The 23,454-nt window shown below is 39.1% G+C and overlaps 1 protein-coding gene across 1 annotated transcript in view; it reads left to right on the top strand.

Moving 5' to 3' along the window:
• LOC308263597 (arylacetamide deacetylase-like 2) overlaps positions 1-23,254 on the top strand; it is a gene marked incomplete at both ends in the record, with an annotated part of 77,731 nt that extends 54,477 nt beyond the window's left edge. The window contains 4 exons of the mRNA XM_080696588.1: positions 13,570-13,792; positions 16,690-16,798; positions 19,404-19,575; positions 22,652-23,254. Coding sequence (XP_080552714.1) covers positions 13,570-13,792; positions 16,690-16,798; positions 19,404-19,575; positions 22,652-23,254 — 1,107 coding nt within the window. The remainder of the gene's footprint in view (positions 1-13,569; positions 13,793-16,689; positions 16,799-19,403; positions 19,576-22,651) is intronic.
• Positions 23,255-23,454: the final 200 nt, after the last annotated feature.

Genomic DNA, 23,454 nt, shown 5'->3' on the forward strand with positions numbered 1-23,454 from the left:
GCATCTTGCTCAATGTGAGTGGTTTCATTGTTCACTTGACTAAGAGGTCCTAAAGAACCCAGGTGTAGTGCATGCTATTTCTCATACCTGAAGAGATCTGCCAGGTATTGGTCCTACTTTTTGCTAGTGGTGCTGCTGGAATCAATTTTTTGGTGCTGCTGGAATCAACAATTTTTTTCTCCATTATCTCTGGAATACCTCTGTGGCATCCCATCCTCCATGGTATAGGCATTTGGCCTGTGATAGTCCACAATTTGTTTTCATGTTTCAAAGTCCTTTTGATCAGCTAAACTGGGCATTAGACTAGCTGGGCTTTGTACCAGCTAAACATTGTGACAGGATCACAGAATGTGCTGAATTAACGAAGTGCTCTACTGCTCTCTACTTAGTATGTTGTTAGTTTCCTAAAGGTGCTAAAGGCTTGGTTTTACAGTATTGCTTTGCTTGCCTTCTTTCCTTCCATTTCTTTATTTCTTTTAATTTTTCCAGGGTACTGGGGATTGAACCCAGGGCCTTTCATATGCTAAGCAAATATAATACAATGAGCAACACCCTGAGCCCCCTCCCCCCCTTTTTTTTTTTGAGACACAGCCTCACCAAGTTGATTAGGCTGGCCTTAAACTTGTGTTACTTCTGCCTCAGCCTACTGAGTAGCTGGGACTTCAGGCCTGTGCATACCAGTATTATCAAATGATACCCACTGGGAATTGGGTAGCTTGGGTGACATTTAAGACTGAATATGCCCTACTGGTATACCTTGGATTCCCAGCTGTGAGGAGAGATGCCCCTTTAGGCAGAGGTGATCTTCCATGCCACATACAGCCACACTGTCAATGCCTATCATGTACTGAGTGGCAGGAACTCTGATCACTGTCACCCCAAGACACTGAAGAGCTCCACCCATCCACCTGTAAATATAACCCTAAACAAGGAAGCACCGTGGGCACCTCTATTCTTCCTTGATCCTCCTGATGTTATCAGTTTAATTTTTCCTTTCAAGTGACCTGGAAACACTGTCATGTGTGCTCCAGTTCTCAAGAATCCTAGAGAAGTATGAGTTTTCTTACTTTGACAAAAGCATGGGATTATTGGCCTTTGAAAGGGATCCAAAGACCTGAGCACTAATCCTGTCTGCAGTCCAAGGTATTTCATTCCCTGATATCTATCAAACAAATACACCAACAGGCTCATAAGGCTTCCTTGGCCTCTCTTGATCTCAGCGCTTTAGCTCCTGAGCCTCTCCTTCTGCAAAGGGACACATCTGCCCGTTGAGCTGTCCCAGGTCCCCCAGGGGCCATTTGTACCTTTCTTGTCCATTCCAGGTGCCTGAAACTCCATCTGAATATCCACTCTAGAAAACTGGTTTCCTGGCTCCAAGAATGAGCCATCACATTCTTTCTCTCCAGTTTAATTTGTGCCGCCAACTCTTTTGTATCCGTGGCAGGGGAGTGACTTACGTCCCACTTACCACCTCTCTGTCCCCATAGAACACCTATCTGTGTATGTCTGTCCCTTAACCTCTAGGATAAGTTCTCTCTTTTGAACCAGATACTGGGAGGTGTCATACCTCTTGTTCTATCAGACATGACTATGATTTCTGAGGCAATGATTTAAAGCAGGTTCACTATGGACTGGTTATCAATTTGACTGACTCTTGGAAGAGACAAAATATCCATACAACACAGCAATTTACATGAAGTTTATTACTTAGATAGGAAGAAAGAAACGACAGAAACACAGCATTCATTGTGAGCTGGCCTTGAGGCTGAGGAAAGATGCCCAGAGGACTTTGTGTGTGTCTCCTTTGTAACAGGGCTGAAGAACCCCAAAGGCAGCCTTCCTGGACTTGTATCTCAGAGAAAACAGAACTCACTGGAGTAAAATACAGAAGGAGCCAAACTCTAAGATCTAACCCCTTCTTCTTCAGAATTTGACCATGTGGGGAACTAGGACCTTCATGGAGCTATCTAGTTTAAGTTAGTTCATTAGGTGTTTCATAATACAAACTGACTAGTGCCCTTCTAAAAAAAGGGAAATTTGGACAAAGTGATACACAGAGAATAAGAAATATAAATATAGAGAGGGAAACCATCCAAACATAGAGTGCTGGAATAATCCTTTCATCTTGTCCCCCAAAAGAATTAACCCTTCAATCATTTTGATTTCTGGTTTCTATTTTCTATAACTATGAGACACACATTTTTGTAGTTCTAGCCATTTTGTTTTTTCATACTTTGATACAGCAGTTCTAGCAGATATAGTACCCCTCTGTTATTTTCCAAGAGAGATTTTACTGCAGTTTTTCCTCTTTACTCAAGAATTAGGCAAATTTGATCTCTGTCACATTTTGTATTCAACATTTCATTGGGGGTCTTTAGCTAGGCAGCTTGGTAAGGCAAGAAAATGTAAGAAATAAAAGTAAGAAAGAAGGACTATTATTTTTCATGTCTGATTTTCTGATGACATAGGAGAGTTAAAGAGCAAAGATAATAATTTTAGCTGAGCGTGGTGGTGCACGCTTGTAATCCCAGCATTCGGGAGGCTGAGACAGGAGGGTCACGGTTCGAGGACAGCCTCAGCTACTTAGTGAGGCCCTCTGTGACTTAGTGAGACCTGGTTTCAAAATAGAGAATAAAAAAAAGTGGAGGAGGTTTAGCTTGTTAAATGTCCCTGGATTCCATCCCTAGGTCCCCCTCCCCCCCCAAAAAAGATTATCATTTAATAGCTACAAGAAAATAAGAAATAGAATCTGTCTAGATAAAATACAATAAAAATCTAATATATAACTCTATTGGGCGAGTAATGAAATATTACCGAAAGAATATTTATATTACTTATGATTACAAAATCCTAAGTGAATATACCCCATGTTCATTGACTAGAAGAATAAATATGGAATTGTCAGCATAATAAAATAACTAATAATTTCAGCAAAATTAAGGAAATATTTCAATCATTTTTATGGTAAAACTTGACAATCTTATTTCAAATTTCGATGGAAGCCATCTCATGAAACACTTCTGTTTTTCATTTTCAGAGTGGTTCGAAAATATCAGGTCTTGTTTGCTGTAACTATTACTCTACTTCTTGTTCTGGTTCTTCTCACCACCGGCCTTTCTGAAATCTCATCGTGAAATCTATCTTTGTTTTTTCAACATGACTACCAAACAGCTTCACTGGCCTACGATGTATGAAACTCCCAGGGATGAAGTAACAACCACAGAAAAATATTTCTATACTTGAAGGGCCTGCAGATTTCAATCAATTACATAATTTTATGTTCTCTAGAGGATCTTTGCTGTTAACATAAGTACTTTGATTTGAAAAAGCAGAAGATAAAAAGACTATTAAATTTTTTTTTCTGTTTTCTGACCATATATTCTATTCTTCAGATAATGAGAAAGGAAAATACCAACTGCCTAGATGGGGAAAAGGCAAGGCCGGTGAAGTTCCATGTGAACTCCAGGGTGGTCAGAGGAGGCAGAAAAGAAAGAGCACGCAAAAGTAGCTAATATTTCGAAATCAGGTTGACGTTGCTGTGATGTAGATGTTGGATTATTCATATTTAGTTAATTTTCAGCCTCCCAATCCTTCCATCTCTGGAGTCCTTTTTCCTCAGCTGTTTTAGGAGAATGACCTTTCTTCCTATCAGTCTGGTGTTCAGATAGATAATCAAATGATGTTGCAATAAAAAAAATCACTGCACAGAGTAACACAGAACCATTAAGAAGAACAGTAATGGTTGGGTGAGGTGGCACACACCTGTAATCTTATTATTTGGAAGGTTGAGATAAGATAAGATTAGATAAGATAAGATTATAGGTTAAAAGCAAGACACAGGAAAGTAGAGGGACCCTCAGTAACAGTGAGATTCTGTTTTCAAATAAAAATAAAATAGGGCTGGGTGTTTTAGCTCTGAGGTTGAATATTCCTGGGTTCAATCCCTAGTACAAAAAAAAAAAAAAAAGTAACAACTCTGTAGCAAAACAAATGGAGAAAAATACCTGGGAGGGGCCTCAGGCTCAACTGAAAAAACTATTTTATGACAAAATTTGGGAAATAGTCAGAAAAATGAAAATTAGAAAGATGGTTAAGTCAGTCATGGTGGCACACGTTTGTAATCCCAGTAGTAGGGAGGCTGAGTCAGGAGGATCACAGGTTCACAGCTAACCTCAGCAAATTTGTGAGGCCCTGTTTCAAACTAAAAAATAAAATAGGGCTCGGAGTATAGCTCAGAGGTAGAATGGCCCTGAGTTCAATCTACAGTATCAAACACACACAATAAAGAAAGAAAAATAATTAAAGAAAGCTTCTATGAAGGAATGGGAAAATGCCAGGTTTGACTCAAGTTTCTAATCCTTTCACCTAATATTAAACTTGGAATAAAGAAGGATGCAATATGTATTTGCTTAATTAATACGTACTTCCCCATGATTACACAACTGTCTAGATTTAAATTTTTTTTCAGGTTTAATGTAAAAATGCATAAATACTTCTGAACTAGATTAATTAATTCTGGTATCTGGACATGAATATCAATTTCCACTCTTCTTGTCGAAAGCTCACCTGTTCATAGTGGATTTAAATTTTTCTAATGAGCTCTGCTATAATATAGACATTGGCCTTGAGGTCAATTAAATGTTACCTAACAGGTTTTGTTTTTGACCTCTTGTCACTAATCTTTGCAAAACAGCCATCAGGAAAAAAAAAAATAGATCTCATATTTCTTCTTGCGCTCTGGTGAGAATCCTAACCTGGTGTCGTCTTGCCAGTGTCCCGGGTGGAAGAAAGAATTCCTGCTAGCTGGTAGGTAGCATTTTAAGTTGTTTGCTATTGATATGTATTTGATTGATTTGTTATACATTCAATTTCAGAAAGCTATGTAACTGCAGAAGCAGTTACTGTGGTCACTGTTAATGTTGGAACTGGATGGTAAGTCAGCATTGCCACATTTGCCATCCACCTATGTCCTACTCTGTAGCACTCAGTATATATGTATGTGGTGATACTGAGTTATTGCCATACAGAAGTTGGGAAGAGAATATAATGGAGTGCAAAATTCTATGCTTGGGATTGTCTTGTATCTTCTTTGCTTACTATATGCATACAAAATTGCCAGAAGACATTGAAGAGCGCTGGAAAGTAGGAACCTTGGATGCTATTATGAAAACAGTTTCCTCTATGGTAATTTTTTTTCTTAGGGAATTGGGATGCCTTATACAAGTATATAAACTTTCTTTCAGTTAGTATTGTGAAAGAGGCTTTGATTTTCTTTTAGAATAATCAACCAAATAATATGAATATGTTTAATTTAGTTCATTATTAATATATTTACTTGAATCTTTATAAAGCAGAGAAAGACAAATATTTTTCTAAGAATATCTATCTAAAGATTATGACCATATATTGTGATGAGAATAAAAGAAACTACATTGTCTAAAATGATATTTAGGGAAGATTTTTAATAGCTTGAAAATATTTGTCATTTTTTAAGGGTATTCTGGGGATTGAACTCAGGGACATTCTACCTCTGGGCTACACTCCTAGCCCTATTTCATTTTTTATTTTGAAACTAGGTCCCACAAAGTTGCAGAAGGCCTTGCTAAGTAGCTGAGGCTGGCCAAAACCCTGCAATCCTCCTGATTCAACTTCTCAAGTACTGGGATTACAACCATGTTATACCCTCTTGGCTATTATTTGTCATTTCTGATGTAACCTAGTCTCACACATTCTTTTAAAACTTACAAATAGCCAGGCATGGTGGCGCACGCTTGTAATCCCAGCATTCAGGAGGCTGAGACCTGGAAGATCGTGGTTTGCGGACAGCCTCAGCTACTTAGTGAGGCCCTCTGCAACTCAGTGAGACCTGGTTTCAAAATAAGAATAAAAAAAAATGAGGGCAGGGGGTGTAGCTCGGAGGTCAAATGCCCCTGGGTTCCATCCCCAGACCCGCCAAAAAAATAAAAATAAAAAATAAAACTTACAAATATACATCAATTATGTCTTTACATTTTGATGTATTTTTAGGACTTTTACTATTTTATTATTTTTCTCTTTCTAATTAGTTCCCAAACTTTCTGATCTTAAAAATTACATTATGTGAGTTATTGAGAACCTAAGAGACATTCTAAATCAGCTACATTTATTAATGTTAACTGCATCATAACTTAATCTCATTAGAATTAATTTACCCAGTGATAATAATGATTTTGGTAATCTCATTGAAGTTAAACCAACTGATATATTCTTATTAAAACAATATGTATTTGTTAAATAGAAAAAGATTTATGAGCATGGCATTTTCCCAGTTTTTCCAGAAAGATACAAGTGAAAACTATTCTGAAATTCCACCTAACTCCTATTAGAATGGCAATCATATAAATGCAAACAATAATAAGTGCTGGTGAGGTTGTGGGGAAATAGGAATTCTTATACATTGTTAGTAAGATTGCAAATCAGTGCAGCTACTTTGGAGTTCAGTGTGGAGGTTTCTTAGAAGACTGGGGATGGAACTACTAGATGTTTCAGACTCTTTTAATGTGTGTCTTTGTAGCTGGATTCTTCTAACTGCTCTTGCATTTGGTCTGTATTTATATCCCATGTCATGTAGCCTTCAGAAAATTCCATTTTGTACTCCCAAAAAAACTTTAGATTTTTATGTAAAAGAGGGAAGAGTGATGACATTACGCATAATCCCAGAACATGTGTCAGAGAGACTCTCAGGGACTCTAAGACCACACTTTGAGATCTGCTGCTTTTATCTATCTTTAGTTTTAAGTTTCTAGATTTTATTTCTTTTTTGCAACAATGCCAGAATTTGAACTCAAATCTACCACATGGAAAATAACTGTGCTCCAGGTCTCGCTAAGTTGCAGAAGGACTCACTAAGTAGCTGAGGCTGGCTGCAAACCCACAATCCTCTTGTCTCAGCCTCCCCATTAAAAAAAAAAAAATAACTGTGCTCTTTCTTCTAAAATATGCTTTTTTTTTTTTTTTGGTGGTCTTGTGGATGATAGTAACAAGGAGAAATGTTAGGGAGAAGACAACAAGAAACAATAAATGATCAGAGAAGAGAAAAAACATATAGTACTTGAGGAAGAGGCTGCCTACAGTCATGCCAGAGGCAAAGGGAAATTTCTCATGCTAGATATCTAAGGCATCGTCTTCTGAAAGTCCAATGTTGGCCGAGTCATCCTGGGCAATTTTTTTTTTTTTGGCAATTTAATTTCTAGTGTCTCATTTTACTCATTGAACAATAAAGGGAAAGGTGAGTGATAATTGTTCTACAGAGAAACTGCTATGTCATCTTCCCCAAGGAGCAGAGATATCTTTAGACTGAATGGACTTTTTTGGTTGTTGTTTCTTCATCAATATAAGCATATTCCCAAAACATGCAATTATGGAATTCAACATTTACTTTTCCAAAGGCAAAATAGAATTCCCATATTGCACAGCTAAAGTAGAGCCAATTCCACACACTTGCTTACTTATGAGAACACATATGTATGAAATAAAATGAAAAGAGAATTATTTCAGTGATCATACTAGTAGTGGATCTGCTTCCCCACTTGTTCAAGGGATAACTCTCTTGTTAGCATCATAATTGAATTACAACAACTCAAGTGATTCCCAAAAGAAATAAAATTCTGAGTATATGTCAGGGAAGCCAACATCACAGTTCTTGATACAATAGTGTTGAGAAAAACACCCACAATATTTTGAAATAATGCATTTAAATTATAGATTGTAAAGGTAGGAGAAAAAGTGTGAGCTTTAAAACCAATTCGATCTTAGAGAGTTTACTTAATCTTTTTGTGGTTCAGTCTCTTCAACTTCAAAATAAGGACACTAATAAATATATTGCAGAAGTGCTGTGAGAATAGCTGGGCACGTGTTGCAGAACATCAGTTAATGTCTGGAGTGGCAGCTGATGATTATGTAATCGACTGTGGTCAGCATCTAATGCACAGTAAGAGAGGATAAAAAGCCAAACGTTATTTATAAAACTTACTTTAAAATGACACACATACTAGATCAAAAGGATTAACACCAACTCGTATTTAAGAGGGTTTTTTTTTTGTACTGGGGATTGATTGAACCCAGAAACATTATATCTCTGAGCTATACCCTCAGCCCTGTTTTATTTTTATTTTATTTTGTTTATTTATTTTTGTGTGTGGTATTGGAGATAAAAACCAGAGGTATTCTACCTTCGAGCTACACCCCCAACCTTATTTTTTCTTCTTTATTTTGAAACAGAATCTCACTGAGTTGCAAAAGGCCTCACCAAGTAGCTGAGGCTGTTTGTGAACTGCAATTCTACAGTCTCAGCCTCTCAAATTCTGGGATTACAAACGTGAGCCATCACGCCAGGCTTTTATTTTTATTTTGAAACAGGGTCTTGCTACCTGTGATCTTCCTGGCTCAGCCTCCTTAGTCCTGGGATTGCAAGCATTGACTACCATGCCTATGTATTTTTAGTATGTATTGAAAAAGATAAAATTCTCTGGGCGTGGTGGCGAACACTCGTAATCCCCGCGCTTGGGAGGTGGAGACAGGAGGATCACGCTGGTTTGAAGCCAGCCTTGCTGGCTTAAGAAACCCTGTTTCCAAATAAAAAGAAAAGAAAGAAAAAACTAAAATTCATTTAACAGTGTGCCTTGCTTACTTAAATTTTTTCTGTGTATGTGATGCAGGGGATCGAATTCAGGGATGCTCTTCCTCCAAGATACACCCCAGACCTTTTAAAATATTTTTATTTGGAAACAAGGTTTTGCTAAATTGCTGAGAGCCTCGCTAAATTGCCGAGGCTGGTTTTGAACCTAAGTATGGGAATTACAGGTGTCTGCCACCACGCCCAGCTTATCCTTTATCTCTTTTTGGCTCTCTCTAAATTCTTTTCGAAACACCTCTATTATTTCTACAGTTATTTTCCTGATTTGATCTTCTAGAAATCTCTGAATTTCTGTTTTATCGGGTTCTGATGTTGTGGGGTTGTGGGCATTCATTGCTCCATTGTTATTCCTCTTTCCCATGATTTCGGAAGTTTGTGCCCTCTCTGGGTTCTTCCCTTAGGTCACTATGACTTTACTTAAGGTGCTCTGGATCTCGAGTCTGTGGTATCTCAGTCCCCACTACTCCTTTACTGGGTTGTATCGCAGAGTCTCAGACCCAGGGAGTCAATCGAGGCTGCTTTAGACCATGGGGGGTGCCAGGTTGGGCGTTCTCCTATGGTGTGATATCTCTGCCACTGCCACTCCCCCACTGGGTCAAGTCCCTAGGAGTACAGTACTGGGATTTCTCCTCTAGGGGCCGCAATTTGACTCACTGTTGTTGAGTGCGCTGATGGAGCTGTAGTGGACTCAGTGAATTCGCTGCTGCTGCCGCCAGTGGTAATATGGTGCCGCTGCCACACCCTCAGCCGTGAGGCTGGTGTATTTCTTCTCTGGTTTTGGGCTCCGCTCTGAGTCCCTGCAGAGTGTGCTGAGCCCAGCCCCTGGGAGCTTTAGACACTTCCTGCACCGAAAAATCTGCAGAATTCCACCCAGCCTTTCTGCAGCAGCTCACCTCGGCTCGATGTCCACCACTCCTCTCTAGAGCCTGGTGGGCTGTTGAGTGCATTTGTCTGGAGCTGTCCGGTGAGGTTGCCGCTGCCGCCGGCAGTAAGGCACTGCTGCTGCGTCCTCGGCCATGAGGCCGGCGTATCTCCTCTGTGGCTCTGAGCTCCATTCTGAGTCCCCCTCCTCTCTGGGGCCTGGTGCTGCAAAAGAAGATGGCGCCCACCGCTCAGCGCCGCAGCTCCAGCCGCAGCACTGCGGTCTGGTTTCTTTCTGGTGTCTCGTTTTTCCAGCCCTCTTTTTCTCTGTCCCTTGTATTTACATTTTTTATTTCTCTGCTGATGGTGTTTTCTGGCTATGAAAGGTGCTGATTTTGTGGTAATAGAGCTTGGTTGTTAGCGGGGCTCGTAAGTCCCGCTTTTCTCCATTGCCATCTTCCCGGAAGTCCGAGTTCTGGAATTCTTCCATTCATGTTTTCTTTTAAAAAGTACAAGCTGGACGTGGTGGCACACACTTGTAATCCCAGCATTTGGGAGGCTGAGACTAGAGGATCGTGGTTCACAGACAGCCTCAGCTACTTACTTTGCAACTCAGTTTCAAAGACCCTGTTTCAAATAAAAAAGACTAAAAAAAGTAGGGCTTGGGGTGTAGCTCAGAGGTACAATGCCCCTGAGTTCCATCCCCAGTACTGCAAAAAAAAATTTTTTTTAAAGTACAATTTAACAATTAACTATATATAAAGGAATATATATAACAATGGCCTCAAAAAATAGGGTTATACCTTGCTTTGCCAGTCACTAAACTTTGTTGGTAACTTGGGCTTTCTGGGTTTCAACATTCTCATTATTAAAGCAGATGGATTAGATGACCTGTAATGCCTGATAAAAATCTTAGCATCCTCAAACAAGTACAATAGATACTCTATGATATGTTAGTTCTATAAAGTATTATAAAATCTTGTTTTATGGGAATAATTTTGTAGCTACTAGTCAAGGACATGTTACAAAGTTGTTAGAAAATTTGTGAGAAATAGTAAAAAGAGCTCTTTTTCAATCTCAGAAAATAAACCAGAGGTTTTCTTTCTTCTTATCATTAAAAAAAAGCTGATTCATAGTTTTTTAAAATTTTGATAAGGTTTATTTTATTTTATTTTTTATTTATTTTTATTGGTGCATCGTAATCATACATCACATTGGAATACAAGACTTGAGAGAATATACAAGCATACATCATCCAATTAGCCTTCATCCAGTCACCTCCCTCCCTCGATCCCATGCTTGTTTGGTGATTAACTTTGATACATTCATTTATGTACCTCCTGCATTTTAAAGAGGCTCCATCCTCCCCTATTCCATACCCTCTGATTGGTCACCTTAATTGCTTCACTATAGGGCCCTTTCTATAGCTCGACCTCTTCCTGTTGTCCCTTTCCTCCTAGTTATTGCTGATTAGGGGAAGCATCTGGTTTTTATTTTCTGCGATATTTCTCTGTGTATGCCGCATTGCAAGTACCGATCCCACTCTTGTCGGCCCCAGTAGTGGCCTGCCTACCCAGTGGACTGATCCAGACTTCGCTGGCTCAAACAGCAGCCTTGCCTCATGGGAGGCCCAGATTCTGGCCTCGCTAGCCCCGACACCAGCCTAACACCTCAGCTGGCTCCGATTCTGGCCTCAGTGGCCCAAGCACCTGCCTAGCCTCAAGGCAAGCTCAGATCCTGGCCTCGGAGGCCTCAGTAGCAGCCTTGCCTCATGGCAGGCTCTGATCCCGGCCTTGCTGGCCCCGGCACCGGCCTAATCCCTCAGCAGGCTCTGATTCCGGCCTCGGAGGCTTTAGTAGCAGCCTTGCCTCACGGAAGGTTCCGATGCCATCCGCTGACCCCAGCACTGGCCTAACCCCTCGGCAGGCTCCAATCCTGACCTCGGAGACCCCAGCACCGGCCTTCCCTCACGGCAGGCTCCAATGCCGGCCATTGGCCCTAGAACCGGCCTAAACCCTCGGCAGGCACCGATCCCAGCCTTGGAGGCCCCAGCACCGGCCTTGCCTCATAGCAGGCTCCAATCCCAGCCTCACTGGCCCCAGCACCATCCTAAGCCCTCGGCACACTCCAATCCCAGCCTCGGAGGCTCCAGTACCGACCTTGCCTCATGGCAGGCTCCCATCCCAGCATTGCTGTGTCCATCGCTAGCCTCATCCCTCGGTAGGCTCCAATCCGAGCACCCTCTTCGCCCAACCATTTGTCCCACGTTCTCGAGGGTGTGTGGTGGTAGCATTCTGCCTCTGGGGTTATTACTTCAAAGTTTCCAGGTATAATGCATCAGATCTCTGCCTCCCCTGAGTACTGGCCACTGCCATTGCCACTGCCTCCACCATTTCAAATCTTTCCTAAGCTCTTTTTCCACTCTGAATGTTGTCCAGTGTTCCTAAGCATGTGCGACAGTAGCATTCAATATTTGGTGTAATTTCTCCAAAAAATATAAGGTTGATAGGATCTGATTTCTGCTTCTCTTGAATACAAGTCTCCACCGCCATCGCAGAGAGTGCTTTCAACACCGCCTTTCTCCTTGGTCTCCGCTAAACTCTCTCATTACAGGTGATGTCCAAGATTCTTAGCAATGTAGAGATGAAGCAGTCCTCCTTCATGGGGAATTTTTCCAAAAGTTCCAGTTCATTTGTATAAGTTTTGTCTGATCTCCAGCATGCTGGTATCCGCCATGGCCTTCTTAATCCCCCTTCTATATTTTCTTTTTTCTTTTTCTTTTCCTTTTTTTTTTTAATAAGAGAAGACAGTATGTGTGGTTTGAGGAGGTTGTGGGATCAGGCACTCAGTAGCACTGTGACCCAGCTGGGTCTGGTGATGGAACCCAGGGACATTCGACCTCTGAGCTATACCCTCTGCCCTATTTTTTTATTCTTTATTTTGAAACTGGGTCTCACTGAGTTGCAGCAGAGGGCCTCACTAAGTAGCTGAGGCTGTCCTCGAACCACAATACTCCAGTCTCAGCCTCCCATTCTGGGATTACAAGCGTGCACCACCACGCCTGGCTTATACCTTCTTTTAAGTAACTGCAAAGTCTCTAGTCTAATTTTCATGTCTTTGATCCATCTTGAGTCAACTTTTATGCAGGGTGAGAAAGGGGGATTTATTTCCATTTTTCTACACATGGATAATGAACTTTCTCTTTTTTCCAGTATATGTTTTGGGCCCCTTTGTCAAAAATCAATTGGCTGTAAGTGTGAGAACTTGTGAGGGAGAGGACCTGAGGGATGCAGGAGGGGGGAGGAAGACTTGAAGAAGGAAACACTTCAATTGACTTCATGTAGGTACACAAATTATCCACACTACCCACAGTGTCAGACATGGTAAGCTGGGGAGGGAGAGAGAGTGGGAACTGGGGAAGGGCTCAACGAGTGCTGTATGCATGTATGCCTCCATCGTCCTGAAGTTCATCACGTTGTATGATTGCAATGCAACAGGTAAAAAAAAGAAAAGAAAAGAGAAAAGAAAAGAAAAGGAAAGAAAAGAAAAGAAAAGAACTAGATCCAGCCAGGTGGTGGCACACGAGGTACTTGGGCAGCTGAGACAGGAGAATCACAGGTTAAAAGGTTAAAATCGTTCCCAATATTATCAGAAACCTAGGGAGATCCTGTTTCAAAACAAAAATAAAAGAGATCTGGGATGTAGGTTAGAGGTAAAATGTCTCTGAATTCAACTCATAGTAGAAAGGATGATGTAGAGAAAAAGAAAGGAAGAAAAGAAGGAAGGAAGCGAGGGAGGGAGGAAGGAAGGAAGAAAGGAGAAATAGTAGATGGCTTTAAATGAAATTACTCTTATTCTCAAATATGGCACACTGAGATTTATCTAGAAGCAACAATAATAATACATGTATTAGGATATATAGTAAGACAGTTACAGTATTATCACATTATTTATTTTTAATTGCAACTTCATATTCATTTGATGATATTAAAGTCAAATTGTTTAATGTTTTAAATTTTTTTTTATTTTGACAGGCTATGTTCTTTGAAAATGTAGGTCTTATGAACTATGAAGAATTGTTTGTGGCACTGATGTCACTGCACACTATAAAGCCAAAATCAGATGAAAACCTTACAGTTATTCTCACAACCTTCAATGACATTCCAGTATGTTTGTACTTGCCGAAAAAAAGGTCAGAAAGAAAGAGACCAGCTGTAATTTTTATTCATGGTGGTGCCTTTATCGTAGGAACTTGCAGTAAGTGCATTTCATGTATCTATGTGTATATTTTGTTTAATATGTGTGTATATTTTATTTATATAAATGTATATTAAAATATATGGTATATAATTAAAATTGACGTAATATTGATACAGCAGTCATTTTGTGAGTATGCACATGCATCTTAGAATAAATAGATTCTATAATCATGTTTTGCTTATATTTCTTCATATAAAACTTGGCAAGTAGCAATAAAATATTAGAGAAAAATCTTGTCTTAAAAATCTTACTATTGAATAAACTTATACCAATAGCATAGTATAAAAGGTTTAAACAGTAAACTGGAAACAAGTTTAAAATGACCAAAACACCTGACTTCACCTTCAGATAAACTGAAGTGAACTATTTGTTTTAAATTCTGGGTTATAAATGATATAATTTGTAGCCACCAAGTAGTGAACACATGCTCTAGCTGTAGACTATGATGCATCTGTAATGTTGAAGCTTAGAATCCAGGGCCCAACTTTGGCCTCAAAATGAAAAGCTAAAGAAGAGCTAAGTAATCATCTCCTACCTTAAAATATGTGCTCCTGTCTAAAATATAGGGATGGTTCCAAATGCAGTCGAATAACATAGACTTGGAAGGCTGAGACAGGAGGATTGCAGGTTCAAGGTCAGTCTCAACAAATTATACCCTCAACAAATTAGTGAGAGCCTGTTTCAAAATACAAAAAATAATAAAATAAAATATAACTGAAGATCTAGCTCAGAGGTAGAATGCCAATGGGTTTAATCCCCAGTTAAAAAAAAAAAAAAGAAAAATAAAGAAAAGGAACTAAGCGCTAAAAAGCACTTAGGCTAGGCAAAATTTAACATGAACTCCAGTTTAACGGAAATTTGATAATTTAAATTTTGTTTTATTTTGACAGGGCATGTTCTTTGAAAATATAGGTCTTATGAACTATGAAGAATTGTTTGATACACTGATATCACTGGACATTATAAAACCAGTGTCAGATTTAAAGCTTACAGTTATTCACATAACATTTAGTGACATTCCAGGATGTTTTTACTTGTCAAAACCTACCAAACTAATTTTAAAATTAGTGGAACTTTAACAACAGTGAAATGCCGACAATACAAGCAAGGGAAATTATTCCTCAGCCTGTGTTGTCAGTAAATGACCAGGAGGTCAATTACGGAATGTTCCTTAGTGGTCACAGCTCATAACCAAGGCCTTGCCACCCTGTTGTCTAAATTTCTTCTCCTAATTGCCCAAACTCAAGGAACACTTTATCATTCAGATACCTTTCTGCTGTTTCTTTATTTATGCCACATTCTTTCAAATGAAAGCTTTATAATATGTGACTCTAGCTATATAACTTGTTACTAAAAATTTGAGTAATATCCACCACCTGTTGACAAAGAAATATTAAATATGACATCCTAATTAAGACACCTACATTCTTGTTTCCTGTGTTGTCTTATTTCCTTTTCTATTTTTTTCTGTTCTTTTCATGGTACTGGAGATAGCCTCTGCATACATTATTTTCCACAACAAATACATTTTTTTTTCTTGCAGGAAACATATTTTTTCCTTCTTATTTGACAGAAATGACCAGATCTTTACCTTTGACAGAATGAATGCCCAGTTAATGTCTTCTGAATGATTTATATTTAGAATGACTAAAAAGAATTTTGACATTACTTTCTAGTAGAATTTTATTACAAAATTTTACCTAATCTATTTCATCTTTCTGCCTCTGATACAGTAATTAGATTCAATCTATAACCAATTTTATAAAGAATTAGAGTGGCAAGAATATTTCATTCTCTGATTTAGACTGAAATTTAAGCTGTCACTTCCGTTCAGAAAAATACCTAAAGCCCCTTTACAAGTTGAATGAATATGAATGTGTCCATGTAAATACCCATGGCTAATAAAGGAAAAAACTCACTTTGCTTTAATTACACTCAGGAATATATCTGGCATTAGATAAACTAATAGCCCTTTGTTGAAAAGGAAAAGCATACTGACTTGAAGATTTTGAAAAAACGAACCACCGTTGAACCTCTGAATATGTGAAAAATTTCCTCCTAGGTATCATAGTATCTTTTTAAAATTTAATTTAACTTTTTAATTTTTTATTGGTGCATTTCCTTATTCGAACATGGTTTTATTGGATTGTTATAACTAAACATCATGGGCTTCAGAGTGATAGCCGTGCACAGGCACACAGTGGTTGGTGTGTTTTTCTCCACACCCCATCCCACTCTCCATCTCTCTGTGCGTATTATTGAGATGGGCATTGATAATTTCCTTTATGTCCATAGCATTATTTGGATTGTTTCTTTCATCAAGTCTCCTTCCCCTCACACCCCAACTCCCTTCTTTAATCCCTTTCTGCTTTTCTACTGATCCCTCTCCTCCTTTATCAGAAGCCCCTTTGTTTTCCAGTGTCTCCCTAGATTCCACATAGAAGAGAAAATGAAGTCCCTTGACTTTCTGAGATTGGCTGATCTCACTTGACACAGTATTGTCTAGTTCTATCCATCTTCCTGAAAATGACATAATTTTGTCCTTTTTAAATGGCTGAGTAAAATGTCACAGTGTGTATGCATATACCACACTTTTGTAATTCTTCTGTCTATTGATGGATACTCAAGAGTTTGGGCTTCTTTTAGCCAGATAGTTTTCTGGGACAGCATGGAAATGAGTATTTCAGTGATACAGAGTCAGGGCATAGACTTCCTTCCTCTCCAGCAAATGCTAAGAAATAGAAGATTCGACCAAGGGACAGTCAAAACATGGTGTCTATCACAAATAAAGCTTGACAGTTTACCAAAGTGAGTATTAGATTGCATCCACTAGTCACAATCCGTGTTTGTATCCCATGTTAATCATTTTTAAGTGGCTTTTCCTTTACTTTTAGTTATAGGGGATGTCTTGATATTTCTTCCTTCCATTTCAGAGTTGGAGAGTTACGACTTTCTGAGTCGACTGACGGCAAACAAGCTCGACGCCATGGTTGTAGCAGTGGAGTAAGAGAATGATTGTTGATAATGCAGTCCTTGCTGGGCTTAGGGGCTCACACCTGGGACACCAGTAATTAGGAGGCTGAGACAGGAGGACCGCAGGCTGGAGGTCAGCCACAGCAGAGTAGTGAGGTCCTCAGCAACTTAGCGAGACCCTGTTTCAAAATAAGGCTGGCGTGTGGCTCAGAGGTGAAATGCTCCTGGGTTTAATCCTCCATATCATTTTAAAAAATGGTCCTTGTCCCTATGACATAGGCATGACTTCCCAAGCAAACCATTCTAGCCTCAACAATTACTGGGTTCTAGAAACTGGAGGGGTTATACTAATTTTGTACCAATAATATAACATCCATGCCTTCTCTAAGGACCTGGCTAGATGTGAATCTGCCACTGTAGAGGCCTCTGAAGGCCACAGTGGGTGAGCATCTTTGCTAACATGGCCTGAAGATCTCTGGGCATGTTAAACTCAGGATCTAGAAGGACCAGGTTACATCCCCAGGTTGGATACTTAGGAAACAGGAGCTTCGTTCCCATCGCACATTGGGATTTGGGGCTTCATTTAAGCTGGTAATGAAAAGAAGAAGTTTGGAAGTGTTCTCGGTTGGAGGAACATTTGAGTGACAAATGATGGAACTATCTGAGCGTTTCAGTGCTAAGTTTATCACATGTTTCATATGACAAAATAGCAAGAGACATCTAGACACTGAGTTAATATCGGCATGTGATTAAGTCACCAATTCTTATGAAAATATAGTAAAAATAAAAAATGAGTCTAATAGAGTAGTCCTCTTAAAAGAGAAGATGGTTTGTTAAACACCACACACACACACACACACACACACACACACACACACACACACATGTCCACATGCAATGCATTAAAACGTTCTGTAATAAATTGGCACATACCTATAATCTCAGCACTTTTTTGGGGGAGGCTGAAACAGAAGAATTGCAGATTTGAGGTCAGTCTCGGCAACTTATTTAGCCAGGCCCTCAGAAACTTAGGAAGACCCTGTTTCAAAATAAAAAATAAAAAAGAAATGGGAGTATAGTTCAGAGGTAGAATGCCCCTGGGTTCAACTCCCAGTACCACAAACTAGTTTTACAGCAAGTATAGTGATCAAGCAAGAGCCCTTGCTATACTGAAATATCATTCATGTTTTATTCTAAGTCAAGTTTTCTTTTTTTTGATGAAGGATTTATTTTTTTAGTTTTATGTGCATCATATTGAAAATGGCATACATTTATTTTTTAATATATTTTTATTGGTGCATTGTAGTCAAACATCACAGTGGAATACAAGACTTGTGAGGGCATACAAGCATCATATTGAAAATGGCATACATTTATTTTTTAATATATTTTTATTGGTGCATTGTAGTCAAACATCACAGTGGAATACAAGACTTGTGAGAACATACAAGCATATATCATCCAATTAGCCCTTATCCCATCCCTGTCCCATTCCCTCCCCCTCCCTCGATCCCAAGCTTGATTTGGTGATTAACTTTGATACATTTGTTTATGTACATCATGCGTTTTAAAGAGATTCCATCTTCCCCCATCCTATCCCCTCTGATTGGTGTTCCATGGGGCCCTTTCTTCAACTAGCTCTCCTCCCATTACCCATTTCTTCCTAGTTTTTGCATATTAGGGAAAGCAATCTGGTTTTCTATTTTCTGTGATGTTTCTCTGTGTATGCCATATTGCAAGTTTCGTTCCCGCTCCTAAAGACCCCACCACCAGCCTTGACCCTGGCAGACTCTGATCCCAGCCTCACTGGCTCCAGCAATAGACTTGCCTCATGGCAAGCCTGATCCCTGCCCCACTGACTCTGGCTCCGGCCTCACCCCTCGGGAGGCTCCGATCCCTTCTTCAGAGGCCCCAGCACCGGCCTTGCCTCACAGCAGGCTCCAATCCCGGACTCGCTGGGCCTGGGATTGGCCTCACCCCTGGGCTGGCTCCGTTCCCAGCCTCGGAGGCCCCAACACCGGCCTTGCCTCATGGCAGGCTTCTATCCCATCACGCTGAAAATGGCATACATTCAGACAGTATGTGGTGCCCTTCCTCCCCCACCCGCTTCACCTTCCCCTGTCCCAACAATGAGTGTCCAGGTTGACCTGCTACATTCATACTTTTCCACATATCTGAATGTAGCTTCTTCATTTTCACATAGTGTTTAGGCTGTGAAATAGGACATACTAACTTTTTAAAATTTAACCTATATACATTTTTAATCTAGGACACCTCTGACTCGTTTTCTTTGAGATCTTCTGCTTTTTAGATCTCTTATGCACTCCTATCAGTTTCTTGGAACCGCCAAGTCTATGGAGAGGTGATGAAGGCTATATAAGTCTCTCTGTTATGGTGAAGTTACGTCTTTGACTCGCGCATCCTCCTGACAATCACATAGGAAAAGGCTCAAATCTACTTTTTATTTTCAAACATTTTCGAAGAAAGCCCAGATTTAGTTGGTGAAATGAAAGATTCAAGGTTTTTTTTTTTTTTTTTAAATCAATGCCTCTGTTGGTTACATTGAGAGATACTTATAATATAGACAACTTAAGTTTAATCATAAGTGTTTTTGTCTCTTCCCAACCTCCTGAAGCTATAGATTGGCTCCTCAATATCAGTTTCCAGTTAGTTTGGAAGATTGTGTTTCTGCAGCCAAGTTCTTCCTTCAGGATGAAACCCTTTCAAAATATGGAGTGGATCCCAGCCGTATCTGCATAACAGGAGATAGTTCTGGGGGTATTTTGGTAGCATTGGTGACTCAAATGGTATGTTTTATGTATTATACATGTTTACCACATGTGCACTATAATTCTAATACACAGAATAATTTTACTTTAGTTAAAATGTGTGTATAATCCTTTATTTATTTATTTATTCATTCTGGTACTGGGGGTGGGAGGATCCAGGGGCTTTTCTACCTCTGGGCTATACTCCCAGACCTATTTTATACTTTATTTGGAAACGGTCTCACTAAGTTGCTGAGAGCCTCACTAAGTAACTGAGGCTGGCTTCGAACCTGCGCAATCCTCCTGTATCAGCCTCCCAAACGCTGGGATTACAAGCGTGCGCCACCATGCCTAGCTTCGTCTTATATTTTAAACTCTGCATGTAAAAATAAGTGAAAAGCCCCGTCCCAATAAACAAAATAACTTTCTGTCCTTTTGCATGATTTTACCTTTAGGTAGATGATATGGCTTTAAAGACAGATAGGGGAGACTAAATACAATACCAAAAAATGTTCTTCTTTATCCTACAAGGGAACTATCTTGTGATATGAAAGGGGGTTTTATATTCCATTGGTAATTTGTAAAGTTTTCCAGGAATATGGGATTATTGTAATTGATGTGTTACATGAAATAACATTTAGTCTGTGTGCCATGCTTATAGAGAAGAATCATCACTGCAACAATAGAAGAAACTGGCTCATGCTAGTGCCCTTGCTGTATATATTTGCATAAATTCTAAATATACCAACTCCTACAAGCTCATAAAATGCTCAAATGTTTTTCTGGAATTGTTATTCTAGTGTTCTGTTTGATTAAAATATTATTGCACAAATAGAGGATAAACAGAGGAGAACAGCAAATGTTTTTCTGGAATTGTTATTCTAGTGTTCTGTTTGATTAAAATATTATTACACAAATAGAGGAAAAACAGAGAAGAACGAATGAAACGTTTTCATTAGAGAATCTCTAAAGTAGGAAGTAGTTTTTGTGTGTGTGTGTGTGGGGGGGGCTGGCGACTGAACCCAAGAGCATCCTGCCTCTGAGCTATACCTCCAACCCTATTATATTTTTTTTATTTTGAAATATAGAGTCTCGCTAAGTTGCTGAGGGCCTTGCTAAATTTCTGCAGCTGGCCTCAAATCTGCAATTCTTCTGTCTCAGTCTCCCAAGTACTGGGATTATAGAAACGTGCCAGGTTAGGAAGTAGTTTTTAAAAAAGAAAATCAAGATATAACTGGACATGAGTTTAAAAGATGTACCATATCTGGTTTTAAATTAACACAAGACTTAGTAACACAATCTAGTGTGAATTCGCAGGTAGAGAAATTCTTAAGGGCCCACCACCCCTCTCATATTAGGTCTTACCACTTTAGGAAGAATTTTTAGAAGTGGAAAGATTTAATGTTTGAGACTAGGAGACTACTGCTTGCCACCGGATATGCAGATAGGTGTCTGCTTTACTTCATTTCTACAGGTAGTATGAGCATAATCTTTGCTAATTTGTTTTCTAGAGGATTTTTCTTTATAATGAATAATTATTTGTCAACTAAAAATGTTTACCCCTGTCTGCAATGAATTTTTGGGAGTACATTTCCACTCATTGTGGGTTGTAAGCCTTCTTCTTTTTTTTTTTTTTTTTTTCTTTCTTTCTTTCTTTCTTTCTTTCTTTCTTTCTTTCTTTCTTTCTTTCTTTCTTTCTTTCTTCTTTCTACTGGGGATGAAATTCAGAGGCATTCTACCTCTGAGCTCCACCCCCAGCCCTATTTTTTTATTCTTTATTTTAAAACTGGGTCTCACTGAGTTGCAACGGGTCTCACTAAGTAGCCGAGGCTGGCCACGAACAGGTATCCTCCGTCTCAGCCTCCCAAATGCTGGGAATGCAAGCGTGTGCCACCACGCCCCGCTGTAAAGTGTTTTTTAAAATTGGAAATATTTCCTTTTTAATTTGATTAACACATGAATTTTGGCATTAACGGTATATTAGGAATATTTTCTTTAATTTGATGAATTTCCTCTTGAGTTTGGTTAATATGAGTTGAGGTACTACCATTTTATTATTTCATTATTATCTTCTTTATTATTAGTATCTTCTTTATTCTTTATTCTCAGTTAGGCAACTTAAAGCTAAAAATCATTTTTAAAACTGGGCATGACAGTGTCTACTTGTAATCCCAGTACTTGGGAGGCTGAGACAGAATAATTGCAGGTCTGAGTACAGCCTCAGGAACTTAGAGAGACACTGTTTCAAAATAAAAAAAATATAAAACCAGGCATGGTGGCACATGCTTGTAATCCCAGCATTTGGGAGGCTGGGATAGGAGAATCGTGGTTCTCAGACAGCCTCAGCTACTTAGTGAGGCCCTTTGCAACTTAGTGAGATCCTGTTTCAAAAACAAATAATTAAAAAATAGGGCTGGAAGTGTATCTCAGAGGTAGAATGCCCCTATGTTTCATCCCCAGTATGGCAAAAAAATTTTTAAAAATGTAATAGCTAGGGGTATTGCTTGATGGTATAATGTCTCTGAGCTCAATACCAAGTATAAAAATTTTTTAAATATAAAGAAAAAAATTTTTTGGTGGTACTGGGGTTACTGGACGCCCTTCTACCTCTGGGCTACACTCCCAGACTATATATATATATATATATATATATATATATATATATATATATATATTTTTTTTTTTTTTTTTTTTTTTTTTGAAACAGGGTCTCTTAAGCCAGCGAGGCTGGCTCCGAACCAGCATGATCCTCCTGTCTCCACCTCCCAAGCGCGGGGATTACAAGCGTGCGCCACCATGCCTGGCAAGAAAAAATATTTTTAAACATAGATATATTGTCTTCTCTAAAGATCTCATAATTATATCTCTATCTGACAGTCATATATGAGCAAACGTGTGTATGTGTGTACACGCATGTGCTTGTATGCAGGGGACTTTATTGATAAAAGTAGAGCAGCAACTTTTAATGTTTTTACAATAAAGTTTAAGTATTATGAGCATACTCACTGGAATTGTGTAAGTTTTTAAAATTTATATATTTCAGATGATTGAAGTAAGGACTTTTACTCCTATGATTGGAAAAACTTTGATTCATTAATATTTTCTTATTTTTCAGCTCCGGGATAATCCAGAATTCAAAAATAAAATTAAGGCACAGGCTTTAATTTACCCTGCCTTGCAGTTTTTTGATACCTTCATGCCATCTTACGTGGAAAACGAGCAAGGTCCAATTATGACAAGGGCAATAGCAATAAAAATGGCATCCCTGTATGTGACTAGAGACAAAGAAATGCTCCAGGTCTTTCTGAAAAACCAACACATGCCTGAAGGTTCAAGACATCTGTTCAAGTTTGTAAACTGGAGTCTCTTTCTTCCCGAGAAGTATAAAAAGAATCATGTTTACCACGAACCCATTCTTAGGCAAGCTGACTCTACACTTCCACAACTTTTGGACAGCAGGCTATCCCCTATGATAGCCAATGATTCTCAGCTGAGGAATTTACCACCCACCTATGTTCTCACTTGTGAACATGACATCCTAAGAGATGACGGGCTCATTTATGTCAGCCGACTTCAAAGGGTTGGAGTTCAGGTCACTCACGACCACATGGAAAATGGATTCCATGGAGCAATGTCATTCATGGGATTTCCAGTATATTTACGTTTAGGCAATACAATCAAAGATAAGTACCTTAGTTGGTTAGAAGAGAATCTATAAACCTAAATAGCACATGTAGCTACCTAGTCATAGGTTGCAATAAAAGGTTATATTTTGAAATGGTGGGAGTTTAATGGACAGAATGATGAGTTTGAAATAAATCAAAGCTTAAGTCTGAATTAAGGCTACTGTGTATCTTTGAGCAAATTATTTTCCCAATTTTAGATTTTGCTAAAGGGAAGGCATTCCAGTAATTATTC

This window comes from Muscardinus avellanarius (genome assembly GCF_963383645.1).
Source record: "Muscardinus avellanarius genome assembly, chromosome: 5".
Lineage (NCBI taxonomy): Eukaryota > Metazoa > Chordata > Mammalia > Rodentia > Gliridae > Muscardinus > Muscardinus avellanarius.